We start from the raw sequence: 16,573 nt of genomic DNA, 5'->3' as shown, positions 1-16,573 counted from the left end.
TAAATCCTAAAGGTGGAAGTCTGTACTTATTAGCTCTCACCTTAGCGTGAAAGCAAGGACTTTTCAGAGGTTTGATACAGGACAAATGTCTGCAGGGCAGAGGAACAGAGTGGAGGAGAGAAAAAGATCCAGGAGTGAAGAAAGTCAGCAGTGCCAAGATGGACAAGTGGAAGGCTTCGAAGACAAAGTTTACTGACTTCACAACCTTGACAGTTAGTTTATCTTGATGAAGTTCTTTGGGAGAAAAAAGTATATTTTATCCCAATTTTTACACAACCCCTTCTATGATTTTGGAGATGTTTACCATGAAGAGGTACAGAGCTACAGTTAATGCCTATCAATCTCCTTTATTATTTGTTTTAATGTAGAAATGCATCAGTCATTGATTCTGGTTTCTTGCTCTTGACTTTTGAATACACTGATTCTATTCTCCCAGAAACATTTGAGGAAAATAAGAAAGTACCAGTAAGATCTCTACATAAGAGGGAAGAGAAGTATTCTTTTGAGGAGTGATGCACCATCTCTTTCTGTGTGTGTAATTTGTTGTGTTCCTAGAAAATCCACCTAGAAATTAAGGTAAAACTATTACCTTCATTCCAAATGTTTGTTTAATTCCTACTATATGCAAAGCATAGAAGCCTTACCTTGTACCCACAAAACTGCAAAATGCCTCCTTCCTGCACGTTCATAGTACCCTGAACTGAAATTTTTCATTTATTTGTCAGTCTCTACCATTAGATACAGAAGCTCCTATTACTTGACTTTATATCCACAGTGCCTAGGACAATACCCTTGTTACTTAATAAGTGTTGCCAAATTGGGGTGCCTGGGTGGCTCAGTCGGTTGAGTGTCCGACTTCGGCTCAGGTCATGATCTCGCGGTTTGTGAGTTCCAGCCCCGCGTTGGGCTCTGTGCTGACAGCTCAGAGCCTGGAGCCTGCTTCAGATTCTGTGTCTCCCTCTCTTTCTGCCCCTCCCCACTCATGCTCTGTCTCTCTCTCTCTGTCAAAAACAAATAAACACAATATTTTTTTAAATAAAAAAATAAATGTTGCCGAATTACACACTGTCCTCTATGGGATTTAACAGTCTGGATGGGGAGGCAGGACCTGTACAGATCTCAAAAGATGGTAATAATAATTCAAGGTAGCAAACACTAAGTATCCAGGAAAAATAGGGATATTAGATATTCCTTTTTGGGGGGATTTATGTTCTATTGTTCCTTACTGAAAGAGTGAGCCCCATTCCTAAGGGGATCCAATGGGAAAATATCATGTTTTTAATTAATTAATTATTTTGAGAGAGAGAGAGGGACAGAGAGAGAAAGAGAGCGCACAAGTGAGGGAGAGAAAGAGAGAAACTTTAAGGTTCCAAGCTCACTGCAGAGGCCAATATGGGGCTTGATCCCATGACCCTGGGATCATGACCTGAGCCAAAATCAACAGTGAGGTGCTCAACTGACTGAGCCACACAGGCGGCCCTAGAATACCATGTTTTTAAAGTTCCAGCACACCTGAATTTGAATATAGACTCTGCCATTTACTAGATCTGTGACCTTGGGCAAGTTACTTAACTTCTCTGGGTTGTGGGTTGATCCAGTCAGTGTTAAATGGCAACACTGTCTATATTGTAAAAGTATTGTGAATATTAAATCATATCAGGTATGTAAAACATCTAATACAGTGTCTGCTACAGAGCAAGTGACCAATTAATATTGGCACAGCATGAACAAATATTGATTGGTGGGTGAACTTTTCTATATGTAAATCTGGGGTATTCTTCTGGGCACATTTTCTAACCTGTACACAGATAATTCTGCTGAGTCTATATATTTAGAGAATAGTTTTTTAAAAAAAAATTATCCTAGGAGAGCCTAATGAGAGTAAAACAAACATATTACCAAGTTATTAACTACTGCTGCTGTTTATAATTAGCTCCTTATCAGGGTTAGTTATTTGCAGAATATGAGAATGACAGTAGCCTTTTAAATGACATTAGAACCCAGGTTTCCACTCAGAGAATCACAACAAAAGGCAATCAAACAGCTGGAGAAGTCCAAAGGATGGGGGTGAGAAGCACTGTTTGGGACGTCCATGGTACATGCGTAGCACACATATGAAAAACAAACAGCCCATCAACTTTTAAATTAATCACTGCCACAAGTATTTGCAAAGCTCTTTCGTGTTGACTGAGTGCCGTTACACACAATGTCCCTTCCATCAGCAAACATTCAAAATCCTCAAAATGTATTAACACCCGAATGCGTCCACAATCTCATTCTTTCATTATAAATGTACTTTGGATTTCAAACTTTTTTTCCCCCCCGAGGATCTGATACTACAGTGAACTAAGGGGAACATTTAAACGACATGAAAGATGAGGGGAGGATTTGGTGGTTGTATTTAGGGAATAACTGTTTCTTTAGCTGTCTTCGAGGTATTAGTAACGACTAAGCTGATTCTTTTTCTTTTTTCCCTTTCTTTCCTTCTTTCTTTCTTTCTTTCTTTCTTTCTTTCTTTCTTTCTTTCTTTCTTTCTTTCTTTCTTTCTTAAGTAATGCTGGTTAAAATATATAAAGTCAAGGTAAGAAGGAATCTCTACCAAGGAAAATTTCTATAATTTGCCATTGTTTTAAATTATAAAATTCTGGGGCTTGCTTTAAAGAAGAATATACCTTTGTGAAACATTTTTTTTTTCTGCAAAGTACACAAACATTAAAGATCATTCTACACCATTCTTTTCTTTGTTGTCACAGTCCAGTGCTAAAGCCAATTTGTAAAAGAATACTGTGGGTTTAATGCCTAATCCCTTTCCTTCTGGTACCGGTTATCCAGAGACAACAGGGTCTTGCAAAATGCTTCGTTTTGATTTGGGCTTTGTGACCTCGAGGGGATCAAGAACCCTGGAATCATTATCTGGTTGTGCTCTTCCAGTTTTACTTTTTTAAAGGTCCCCTGGTGCAACAGAATTTATAATCCAGCACCCCCACCCCTCCCTGTGCCATAGGACTGCATTCATTTTTACAACCTCACACCTACATATCAATGTCACAGGCAACTCTCCAGTAGCCTGGATTTTGAGGCCTTTGGGGGAAAAGGGAAGGTACTGAAATGTAGTATCTGCTGTGGGCATGGGGACTGGAACTGGTGTCACCAGTGTCAACATTTTGTCAAACAAGCCAAAACAGGTGCCCTTTCCCCTGGTCAAGAGCTGTCCTTAATCTCCTGAGAACATGCTGTGTTCATCATGCATCTTTCTCTATGCTTTGCTCATGTCTTTACCCCACCCAGACCCCATTCCTTTTCCTTCCCATCTTGCCAACCCTAACCAACATTTATCACTGAACTCAAGTCTATCTTTTTGAATAAAGCCTGAACTATTTTTAGCCTATGCCACACTGTGTGTGTATGTATAGATGTTTGTTTGTTTGTTTGTTTGTTTCTGCTGTATGTGCATTTGCTTTCTCTTCCCAACGAGACTGAAAGTCTGATGGGGCTGAACACACTTCTCTAGTATCTTCTACCAGCAAACACACATTGCAAGTGCCTCTAGGCTCAAAATCAAGGTGTGCAACTAGGGAGAGCCACCAATCAAATTACCTGGTAGAGGACGTGCTGGGTAAAGACCTCCTCATCGCTCCTGGACTCATGCTGTAGTATGAAGAACTTTCCAAATCTGAGAGAGAAAAATTTGGGCCAGTTCCTGCAGCTATTGGTGCTAGGAAAAAAAAAAAAAAGTTATGTTCTGTGAATAAATGATCAATGAGGACACATATCATTGTTGCATTTAACACATTTTATTTCTGAATTTCTTTGATAAGCTTATCCAAAATCACTAGTAATGAACTCTGACCTCCAAATATTGTTGACAACAAAAATCACCTATAACAGAAGGACTCTGTTTTATATTTTACCTTTTATCTTTTCTCTTTTTGTAATAATGGCAAACTGTCACCAAGACTGCAACATTCCTGGATGCTTTTAACAAAAACACCTCCATGTTTTGCTTTGAAACTTTTCTTGGATGACCAGCAAGAACATTCTCTGGACTTCCCTAATTTTGGCTGATCTTGATAGCTTTCACTCATCAGCATTTTGGAATTAGTCCAGAACCACAAACTCAACTTTCTGGGTTTCCCATTGTCAATTTCCTGTGATGAAAAATGTGTGATTTCTCCTTACTCTGAATTGCCATGGCACCTACATATGCCATTACTTTAGTTGTCCCACCTTCTCCCTGGAGGCAGTGTCCTCTAACCATGGTTCCTGGGCTGCAGTTCTTAATAAAGTTGTACTGGAAGATGGTCACACCCATTTATTTACATATTGTCTCTGCTTCTGCACTATGATAGCAGAGACAAGCAGCCACAACAGACACCATATGGCTCACAAACCAGAAAATATTTATGTAGAAGTTGCTGAGGTCTGATTTAAGGGATTGGTAAGGATAATTTTGACTATATGTGATTTTCAGAGCTGATCCTTAGGTGAGATGTGATTCTCTGTATTTTTTATGGTCTGGAGCCTCCAGACCACCTTGTTTACAGTAGCAGCTTAAATAAATATTTTTGAATGAATAAATAACATCTATCAATCTTCTGAAACAACTCTGTGCACAGCTAGTGGTACAACTATATTAGTACAAATATTCTCTTCTTTTGAAAGATTATGCAAAAGTGGGAGACACAGATTCATGTATTACTGTACTAAGACATTGGTTTGAGAGTTAAGCCCAGGTAAGTGGATATATAAATAAATTAAACAGAGGCTAATATCCATAAGAAGAAGGGATAATTAGAAATATCATGAACCAAGGACTTTCATTGCCAAGAAGGGTGCAGGGTAAGGAAGGCGCTTAGATGAAAGACATATCCCCACCCTGAAACAACTCTAGAGGGAAGGCTGCCGTGTTAATTTCAATACGGTGTGATAAGTCCTTTGCTCGAGTTATTCCTAAATTTATATGGCCACACAGAAGTGGGTATCCAGCCCAGCTGGGGAATAAGAAGTTCCAGGGGCAAAAAAGGCCTCAGAAAACATGATGCCTGGGAAGATGTTAAAAGGATAAGTGGGGCTCACCCAACTGAGAGGGATAGAGGCATGCTAGGTAGAGGGAACAGCATTTATAAAGGTAAGAGAACATAAAATGAATACCGGTTTTCTGAAAACTTGGTGTGATAAAGTTTATAATACATGGGAAAAAAGAGGGGAAGGTTAAGGTCAGTTTACGAAGGCCCTGGTAGGGTTCTTTAAGGACAGTGGATGTGAGTCCAGCACATTCCCTAGTTTATAAGCTATCAAAGCGCTTTATCACACTCTACTAATTGGGGGCCATTGGGGTTATATTGCCAGCATCCAATATAATCCCTGACACCACGAGGCAGTCAGTAAGCATTGGTCAACTGGAACTGGTTGCTAGTTAAAGGAGAACCAGCAGAATGTGAGAATGCGTCATCAGACTTGCCTTTATAACCTAGAAACATCAACCTGTGGTGAGGGTAGGCATGGGGGACAGGGCGACAGTTGAAGAACATAATCAGTAAAACCATAGAGGCCAGCGGAGTCATTTAAAAACGACAAGGTGGGGATGGGTCTAAACTCAAGGGATGAGAAGGAGGAGCCTAGTATAAGTTATTTAGGAATTAGAAGCAGGAAAATGTGTTAACTTCTTCAGTGTAGTAATAACGGAAAAGGGGGAATATGGGACGGTTCCCAGGATTACTACTTGGGCAACCGGGTGAAATGTAGTACCATAAGAGAACTATGTAATCAAGGAAAGGGGGGAAGGGATACAATAATATCTAAGAATAAACACTGAGTTGTTGGGTTAATAGCAATGGCTAGACCTTAATCACAGCTATATTAAAACAGTCACTGCTAAGAAATAGAAAGCTCTAAAATTCACATATACTTTTCTGAAATTCAAACATATCTCTTAATGACAGGCTGTAATGGAGGAAAGGCCTTTAGTTCAAAGACGAATGGTTAGACTTGACAATAAGTGTAAACAGAGTTCCAATGAATAATTTTGCTAGCCATTCCCCAATTTGCCTTTATACTAAATTTATCTGCATAGTTTCCCCTTTTATTCCATAATATTTTATGTATGAAATAAGCTCTGGAGGTGGGGAGGAGACTACTCAAATACATCACCGCTCACCTCTCTTAGCAGCCTGACATATAACAGGTACTTATTAATGTTTGTGCCTCCGTGGAGCTTAAAGATCCACACGTCTCATTAACTAAAGAAGAGAGATGCAGCTGATCAGTGTCGAGGGTATGGATTTAGATTTTTCTTTCAAAGCCTTGGGATGGGGCTCAGGCATCCACCGAATGCAGCAGGTGCATCATGCCTGAGCACCGGCCACAGTGCGCAAGCCTCACTCCCAGTCTCGGAAGGAAAGATAAAGCAAGATGTGAGTGAGAGGCCTGGCAGGACTGAGAGAAGTCTGGGGCCCTCTGCCCAGCGGCGCTTACACTTAACATTCTATTTACCACATTCTACTCTGGAAAAAGGTCCTCTGCCTAGATTATCTTTTCAAAATGTCAAGGGAGCCAGAATAGGCGAAGAATGGAAGATACAGTGTAAATATAGTGCGCACACCTCTCAGAGAGACTAAAAAAAAAAAATAACGAACCCACAGAAATGTTCCTTCGCTTGCCCATATATTGACTTCCTGTTAAAGCACTTAGCACAGTGTGTGTGATCTAGCAAACAGCATCAGGTGGACTGACAGCGTTATGATGCTTCTCGAAGTGTCTACTGCAGTTATGGTGTGTAACTTCAGGGCCTGGCAAACTGGCTATGAGCACCTGAAAAGTTTTATGACATCATTAGATTTCTGAAATGAGAATGGGTTTCACAACCTGGGTTACATCATCCTAATAAAGCACCAACCCAAACTCTGCATTCTTCAGAACAGTCAGGCGAGGAAACATCCCCCGGGAGTGTCTGGGTGCATATGTCTCACATGAAGGTCAGCCGATTGGAATGCGATCAGATTCAGTGGTACGGTGACAGTTAAAGAGAAAGCCTCAGACCTGTGGGTAGGGGTTACCATTAAGTGTCCCTGCAGTGAGTTGGGTATTCTCAGTGCCTCTCAACTGGAGAATAGGAAGAGCCTTAGAGAGGTAACTAGGAGAGGTGGGCTTTCAGCCGGCTTTCCTGAGTACCTAGGGACCATTTTTCTTATACCTCACTCAATCCACAAATCAACCTTTTTTAGAGGACAGTACCTTTTCTACGAGAGAAAAACTAAGCCCTGAAATGAGGTTAACTTGCTTGCCATGGATCGCAGAGAGGCAAGAAAGAGGGAGGTCCAGGATTAAAATTCTAGAATGTCTCACTGTGACACCCATTGAGTTTCCTATCATACTACCCTGCCACTCATTTACAATATTTGCCTTAAACTTGAGATGATAAAAAGGTATACAGTGTCTCTGTCTCACAAGGTTTACAACAGAGCGGAATGATGAAATAATGCTTGAACATCAAATTCAAGGCTGAATGTGATAAATCTCATAGGGGAAATGCAAAGGATGTGTTAGGAAAATTCAAAGGCATGATGGATCATATTGGCTCACGGGATCAAAAAAAGATTCGATTTCAAGAAGGGTTGGACACTTACACTTAGGCTTCAAGGATGGCAGGATTTGAAGAGGCAGAGAAGAGAGTTTCTAGGCAAATGACAGAGTGTGTGCGTAAGTTTGGAGGCAGGAAGTACAGTTAGTGACCTGGGGGATCCATGACTGTTTGTGAGTAGGGAAATGATCATTGTTGAATTGAGAAACATTATACAGAATGCACAAAAGGGGACTAAAGTGGGGAAATCCGTTGTAAAGTTGATGCAGGAGTTGTGGCAAGAGGGAATGGAGGCCTAAACCATGTTGCCAAGAAAGAAAATAGAATTTTCACAATGGATGTTTGTCACCTTGGTAAACAGGTACAAAAGATCAGTGTCCAGTTGTGCACTGTGAAAGGGCATACACAAGCATATGGATCATACCATTCTAACAAATATAAAATATCAATAAGATGTATGTAACACAATGCACTTCTTAGCTAATAATAGGAATAAGTCCTTTTTGCAAATTGGGGAACTAAAAGTTGTCAAGGGTTAAATGACTTGAACAATGTCTGCCTAGGATGTCATGCTGGGCTTCTGAAGCCAAAGACTAACAGCCTGCTGATATGTCACAGAGATTATGTAGCCAATGCCAATCAAGGGTGGGGATGATAGGAAGGACTGGACCAACCACAACACTTTCTGTCTGTTCCATACAGTGTGAAACCTGATTTTGTTCCACTTGTACTCGACCCTAGGCTCTATCATTCTTAAATTATCTCATACATGACATTTTTTTTCCCCAGCCAGATTGAGTGCATTTTGAGGATCAGACATCCTGGGCCATAGAAAAAGTGCTGGTCTTGGCCTGGGTGAGACTGTCTAGAGTTTCAGCCTTGCCAACAACCACCCGTGTAGCTGAAGTCATTTAAACTTTTGGACCTCACAACTCTCATAATAATTATGTTAGAAATGCAAACTCACCAGCACTGCCATGGCCATAACCAGCACAATAACAAAGCCTAATGTTTATTAAGCATCGTTTACGGGCCAGATGCCGGTCTGAGCCCTTTAAGCACATCATCTCATTTAAACTCACAGCGCTCCTGGGAAAGAACTGAAGCACAAAGAGGTGAAGTAACGTTCCCTGGTCGTGAAGTCAGAGGGTCCTACCAGAGGACCTTTAATCCTACAGATCCAATAGCCTTTTCCGTGTTCGTAAACAGCTCTGCAGAGTCTTGTACGACAATCAATACAACACAACAGATGATGATCAATAAATATGTCCTGAATTAAGGGGAATCAGCAGTCACCCTCTCCATTTGCCCTCTGCGCCCCCCAACTTTACACAATGCAAAACGAAACTCAGAAATCCATAAATCTACACAGGAGCGTGAGGACTGGTTCCTCGACTTTCTTAAGTAGCACTGCAATGACTCACACCTGAAGTTTTTGTGGATTTTGTTTCATAGAGGAGTTTTTCTCAAAAGATTAACTTTTGGGAATCGTCTCATCGGATGTCATTTCTAAGCCCTTTGTCCCTCCTCCCCCCACCCCCTTCTTTCCTGTCACGAGTAGAATGCAGTCTTTGTGTCATTTTTTAATAAATGGTTTGCTATTAAGGAATCATTATAGTAATGTGGGCTATTGGAAGAAAGGGGTTACTTTAGTAGCCAACCCTCTTAATGACCTGCTCTTCTGTACACATTAGTAGTTGGATAAGGTTGTGGTTATTGAACTTCTGCCATCCACCAGAGACAATCTGCTCGGGCTTGCGTTGTTGGAAAAGAGAGGGTGATGGAAAAAAAAATTCTATCCAAAATTTCAAGCTACTCTGCCTGGGGGATGACCGTACACTGAGTTTACAACTTGTTCAGCAGGAATCCGTGGGGAGCATTAACTGAGTGACTAGTGTGGCCAGCCTATTGCTAACGGCCCATAGTCTCTGAGATGCTGCCTCTTAGGGGATTCGACAAATTTCATGGAGCAGTTTTCATGTGTCAGGCGCTGTTCCAGATGCTTGAGATCCATCATTGGACAAGATATATAAGGCCCCTTGCCCTTGTGGGGTTTACATTTTAGAGATGAACGATCATAGTTGCCCCTTCCTCGAAACTCCATGGCAACTAAGGAATATGGACTCATGGCTGATAGGTAACCCTCAAAAAAGACTACCAGGATATAGTACTCCATTTTCAACGTATTAAACAAGTAGGAAAAAATAAGAGAGGTGTATTTCTCTCCAGATTGTGTAATCTTATGTACTCACTGGGACTTTGGGAACTTGTCTATTAAGGCTTGGGGGTAAAAAAAATTCCAACAACAAGCACACAGTTCTAGAGGCCCAGCACAATTTAGTGTTGTTTTGCATTCTAGTGGCAAAGATCTCATAAGACAGTCCATGTCACTGGCACAAAAGGAGTGAACATGGGAAAATGCTTCGTCTTCTTTCTATCAAAGGCACAGTTGTAAAATACACAATGCTATGCACACTCAAGCAAATCTGGAATCATCGTTAAAGGGAATTAACTTGGAAAGTAATTTATGGCAAGAAAATTCAACTCCTTTGTTATCTTCCTTTTACTGTAATATGCTTCCTGAACACTGCCTATGAGAGAGGGCTTTTAGAAAGAAAAAAAAAACACATAAGTATAGTAAAATTAACTCATTTTATCAATTTGTGCTGTTGGCCAGAGTTTCCTGACTGTGGCTATGAGGGGCTGTAAAACTGATGAATTTGCATGGAAAAAGAAACCAGTGTAAGTAATTTGTGTAAGAGGTAACACGGACATACACGGCTATAATTCAGACACCCTGCAGATAGCAGACCGCCGCAGTGTGAGCAGTTATGGGTTAGAAAAATGACCACACTGCAGTCAGTCTGACTTGAATGGAAATCAATCATAAAGGTACGTTCTCTGCAGCTTCTACGCCACAGTCTTCAGCAACTCCTCTGCCAAGCAGATTTCTGGTCTGTAAACCGCGTGCTGATCTCCTTTTCCTACCCTGCCTTTCTAAAAGGTCTGACCAAGGCAGGCTAGGAGTATGGTTTTCCAAAATGGAACATAAAAGAAAGGCACTGGACCAAAACAAGGATTTCCCTCTATGTGGAAATGAGCTTCCCTGCTATTATGAGATTTAAGCAAGGCTTTTTATGAAACGTAGTATTAGGTGCCAAAAGCGAGCAGAATGTTTTAACCCCGTCAACGGCATCTGCGGATGCAGACAGAGCACCGTTTTCACACATCCACATTTGTGGACACAAGTTAAGAAATATGTGGGTTTGTGGTGCCAGAAGGGGGAGGAGGAGGTGAACAGAGAAATTTTTATTTCGGAAAAAATGTTTCCTTCCCATTAAAACAAGAACAATTCTCTGATACCCTCTTTCTCCCCGCTCTGAATCTTGAAGATGGTTTATCTTTGATGATTGTGCTTTCAGTTTGTGAAGTTAGTGTATTCAGTCACTTTGTTGCCACGAAGGAAGCTTAGTCTTGGATTTCAAGAAACTTAGGTTATCTACTTTATAAATGAGGGAACTATTTCTACTCATTTCTGTATTCTCCTCAGCACAGCATGAGATGCTTCATATATCACACATGCAACAAATGTTTGCTGAATTGAATGAAAATGATATGAGCTTATTAATAAAAAACAGCTAAGAACTAATATTTATTGATCGTTTATCATGTGCCAGGCTGATGTGCTATGTGTTTTTACCTGAATTATTATCTCACTTCAGCCTTGCAGGATCCCCACAGAACATGTATTTGTTTATTCTCATTTACAAATGAGAAAATTAGCTGTAAGGTTAAGTAACGTGTTCAAGATCACACAGCTAGGTCAGTGAGCCTTAAATATCTCCAGATATCAGCCCAAAGAAACAGAAGTGAAACTTAACATTTCTACTCTGTCTTTCCTTCATCATCAGTAACTAGAGAGATAGATTCAACAAGATTTATATAGAAAAAAAAAGATCACCTATCAATTAAGTGGGAAACTTCTATCTCATCATCTTCCTTCTTTGCGTTTCCAGGGCTTTCCAGCTGGGAGTATCGGCCAGGGCTTCCCGGGATGGAGGGCCTGACACTGGTCGGGCAGAGCAATCCACAGTGGGGTTGGCAATGCTGACTGAGCTCCTGCATTAGTGGCTTCTGCCTTTGGGACTGAAATCGATTTTCTGCATTTTAGAGTATCATCTCATCTTAGCTTTTGGTTGAGGTCAAATGTGGTACCCGTTTAGTATCTGATACAGCCTCAGCCATGGGATTAAGTCTTCCCTAACAGGGGACGGATGTGATGGCCTAAGACGCCTTTCCACCACCGTGATCTATAACCAGGGAAGGACTTCTAAACATAAGCCCCTTTACCAAGAGTGCACAGGGACTGTCTGACCATTAGCTGTTAGGAAACCAAACTATATCAACGGTCTCATCCCAACAACCTACAAATCCAGCTGTCTATACTAATAATTCTCAATATTTTCACCAAGAACTATTTTGTCCCCCTCCTCCATCCACTGGAAGATCCTGGGTGTTAATAGGTACTCCTATCAATCACAGACTGCATTAACTCAGTTCCCGTGTCAGACTTAACACGTGGCTCTGCTGAGCAGGGGCTGTAGTGATCTCATCCTGGACGTGCCGATGGTGTCACCAACAAGAGTCTTTCTAATCAGCAGGTGTTAGCTAGGGAAATATATGCCAGCCAAAATCTCAATAATATTTGTGGTCTTATTGTGCTGGTAATGTAGAATTTCTGTCAGGCTTTTGAAAATCTCAAAAATACCTTTTAGTTTTCCAATGTTACCTATTGGATAGGAATATCTGCTCTTAAAAAAAAAATTGAGGCTTATGAGTTCATACGGAAAAGTTCATGAAAAAAATCACATTGCTGGTAATGACCTCAGGGTGCCCCTGTTCCTCACAGGGAATTTTTATGTCCATAATATATAAGAAAGCAAAATTCAAATACTATAGAATTGAGTACTATTTAAAAAAAAAACTGATTACAAATAACCAAGGTGTGGCTAGTGACTTAAAAAGTTGTTAAGGTGTCAGTGTTAGATTGAGAATTTTAAAACATCTTGCTACCCATTAGGATACCCTGGAAAAGAAATTTCCAGAATAACGCAGAAGTATAGGTTGGGTTGAAAAGTTGAGGAATAAGAATTTTCCGGCTTCCTAAAGCAGACGAATTAGATCTCATATCGGCATGCCCTTATTCTATCAGAATTAGTAATTTGGAAGGGGTCACGAGAATGGTCCTTCTAATAAATGGACTTTTAGAACTTGAATCTACAATCAGTCCTTTTTAATTTATACATGCACACAGAGCACATACAGACACACACACACACACACACACACACGCGCGCGCGTGCGTTTTTGATAAATTTGCTGATAGTGTGATCCCCTAAAGGATCAGCTCTGAACACACACAGTAAAAGACCAGGGACAGAGGCTTCGTTCAATAATAACCATTGTAGTCACCACTGTTGAGCATCTAGGATATGCTAGACACCTGACATTCTTTCACTTAATCCTGAAAACACTCCTGAGAGGTGTTACTGCATTCAGATGCAGGCCTAGAACACAGCTGGTAGAGAATGGATTTGCTGACTGAATAAATGATCGCTGACTAGGAGGAGAACATAGCTGAGAGAGGGGGATCAGTAATGCCCAAAGTCATATAGTGGTAAATGGCAGGGTCAGATCCTCACTTCTATATCCTGGGCCATGATACCATGCTGCCATCTTAAATATGGATTTTATATAACGTATTACATCTAGAGAGCATAACCCACGAATTAGCTAGAAGAGATCAGAAATAGACGAACATATGATCAGAGATCACTATAACAAATTCATACATATGTCAAGGTGTTACGTGTTTTGGGGCACCTGGGTGGCTCAGTTAAGCTCCTGACTTCAGCTCAGGACATGATTTCCCAGTTTGTAAGTTCAGGACCCGCACTGGGCTCGCTGCTGACAGCTCAGAGCCTGGAGCCTACTTCAGATTCTGTGCCTCCTTCTCTCTCTGCCCCTCCTCAACTCACACTCTGTCTCTCTGTCTCTGTCTCTGTCTCTCTCTCAAAAATAAATAAACAATTAAAAAAATTATTTTTAAACGTTAAAAAAAAGTGTTAATGTATTTTGCTTCTCTCTGAGTCAAATGTTTAAAATGAGAATGCTCACAGTCTGGTCACTTTAGCAAGAGCTTCAGCTAAGAACCAAAAACATAGGGTCCCCAAGATCCTGCCATGAGAACTCTCTAACAGCTTTAACCAGGAAGGTTGTAGGGATAGGAGTGTCACAGAAAAAACTGGACTTTCAAGCATAGCATTATCTAATGGATGTGCTGATGTCATAAGCCTCTTGTAACCATAGGTTTTTTTTTATGTTTATTTATCTATTTTCAGAGAGAAAGAGAGAGCAGGGGAGGGGGAGAGAGAGGGAGAGAGAGAATCCCAAGCAGGCTCTGCACTGCCAACGCAGAGCCCGATGCAGGGCTCCAACTCACAAACCGTGAGATCATGACCTGAGCCGAAATCGAGTCACACACTTAACCGACTGAGCCACCCACGCGCCCCTCTAACCAGTTTCAAAATCAGTGGAATGGTGGGCATAATGCCACTGACAGGGCCACATCGAACACAAAGTATCTTGTACATTTCAATTTGTGGTAAGGATGGGGACACCTCTCACTTTGTGTAGCTCTTGCTCTGCTCGATGAGAACAGAATGGGAAAAATCACGTGTGGCCCCCCCTACTGTGAGCTGGGATTTGAAAGAAAGAGTTTGATGAAAATTTCTATTACTGCCAGTCTAGTCCATTGGCCGCCGGCTTTGCTGTCCAAATAGTCACCCCAAATATGTCAAGAAAATTAAGAGAAAAAAATTATACAACAAAACTGAACTAATTCAATTTCGGTATTTATTTTGAAAATGTATTGAATTAGAGTAGAGGAAACCTGCTAAATGAAGCCAGCCAGACTGATGTTTTCCTTCCTAACAGTATGGTAATATTTATTATTTTGTATCTCCATGAGGGGCTGATTAAAACTAGAAAACATTTGCAATGTCATAATATATTCAGAATAAGGTGGCTTAGGGAAGCAAAATGAAAACATATACAGGGCCAGTCAGTCTTTTCTATTCCAGAACTTAACAGACTTTCCTTAAAAACTGCATTTTAGCGACAGGCATTATGATTTTTTAAAGGGTCGCCCACCCTTCCGTCTGCGGCACACCGTGCCTTCAATGTGGAAGAGGTGCCATTGACTTCTACAGATAGAAAATGTGTGATGTTCATTTTAAAATTACTAGTAGAGCCTGCTATTGACCATCTAATTATGCCGAGTTCCATTTATAAACATAGCTAACCACTAAGTTTATGGAGACTTTTTGTGCCGCTTTAATAGGATATTGATCGAGAGCATAGTTTGAGTGGACTGCCATTGAATTGTGTAATGGCAAACAAAAGGCAAGGTCACAGCCACTGTTCATGCTAGGGCTGAAGTCTATTTTTTATTATAATCTTTTTGTTTCTTCCTTTAATGCTTACACCCAAATGGCTTCTTTGGAAAGAAGGGCTTGCTTAAGAATATGAATTTTAAAATTAATGCCCATGCAATGATCATAGCCAATAGGCCACTTGTTCAGAAAAGAAAGTTTCAACTCTCTTCTCTAACAAGGATCTAAAATCTTGCAACTACTTAAATGGCACCCCCCAAGGCCTGGACGTCTGGAATCCCTCATCCTATACCGATTTCCTCACGCGTCCTTCTTTGCAAGAACATTTTGTAATTTCCAAGTTTGGGCTTGTTCGTATCAAAGAGCTGCATTTTCATACGGCACCTTGGAGCTGAGTTAATTCTGCTGTACGAGTTCCATCGTGTCAGGTTAGAATACTGCCAGTTGTTCTTACTGCATTGCTGGCCAGAAAATCCGCGCCTGTGGATATGGGTTCTCAGAGACACACAAAGGACCTAGAGACTTCAAAAAGAAGTTGAAAAGGGAACTGCACCTCGGATCCGAGTGATGATTCTCGTGTGAGAATACAGAAAGAGTGCACATGCAGAAGGCAGCAAACAGCCACTAGGGTGCTACCTCATGCCAGGCTGAGGCATATGCCTGGCTCCGTTCACTCCCCCTCTCCATTGACAAACAAGTCGGGAGTCCTGTAGCCACCCAGCAGCCGGGCTTTGTGGTAGAGCCAGGACAATTCAGCTGCCGGATTTCGTAGATTATGCAGCAGCGTGATAGGAACCAAAAATTCGGTCTGGGTAACTGAGAGTGGTTTTTACACCCAAAGGCGATGCTAAGGCTGGCCACAGTGTACTGGGAACCCTGGCTCTTCCAAATTCCAGGGCTGTGAAGTCATTCCTAGCCACGAAGTTTACTTAACCCTTGCAGCCTGCTCGGGTGTACAAACCACGGCTGGAAAATGAGACCCCGCCAGGCCAGAGTCACAATGGCCTGTGTGTATTTGTGGTTTTCCTCTTTCCCCACGAAGTAGTTACGGATTCAGAGCCACCCCCACCAACTTCAAAGTAGAAGAGTCAGCACTTTAGAAGGAAATGGGCAGAAGCAGTGGATTTTTCGGGAGGATTTTCTGGGTTCACACCAGGAAGGGTATTTGACGGCCTCAAAGTACACCCTTGGAGGAGAACACCCGCGCAAAATAAACAAGAGCGGGTGCTGACCGAGTCGGCCATCAAAGTGGGGTCATTTAGCAGCTAGCCGAGTGCGCTCTCTTGGTGGCAGCTTCATGGGAAAGAGACCCATCTGAAAAACGCTTCTCGAGGGCTTTGTTTGAAAATGCAGCATCACGCAAGAACCATTTCAACAGATGGTTCCTGTCCTTTTCCTCACAGTGTTCTGCTGAAACAACTTTAGTGATTCTGAACTGCGTTGTTAGCACTTGGAAACCCCCCTCCCTCGGAGCAGAGAAGACCTCTCTCTGCCTCTGGCACAGTGTCTCGCGATCTGTATTCCCCCTTCCCGACCCTCT

General features: G+C 41.5%; 1 protein-coding gene across 9 annotated transcripts in view; it reads right to left on the bottom strand.

Annotated features, from left to right (window-relative positions):
* The window catches only part of NFIA (nuclear factor I A), a 376,336-nt gene that overhangs the window by 108,024 nt on the left and 251,739 nt on the right, over window positions 1–16,573 (bottom strand). For all 9 annotated transcript variants that reach the window (XM_019837122.3, XM_045035930.1, XM_045035932.1 and 6 more), the window contains exon 5: window positions 3,598–3,715. In XM_019837122.3, coding sequence (XP_019692681.1) covers window positions 3,598–3,715 — 118 coding nt within the window. The remainder of the gene's footprint in view (window positions 1–3,597; window positions 3,716–16,573) is intronic.

Source organism: Felis catus, chromosome C1, assembly GCF_018350175.1.
Source record: "Felis catus isolate Fca126 chromosome C1, F.catus_Fca126_mat1.0, whole genome shotgun sequence".
NCBI classification, from domain to species: Eukaryota; Metazoa; Chordata; class Mammalia; order Carnivora; family Felidae; genus Felis; species Felis catus.
This window is presented reverse-complemented; position numbering and strand designations above follow the sequence as displayed.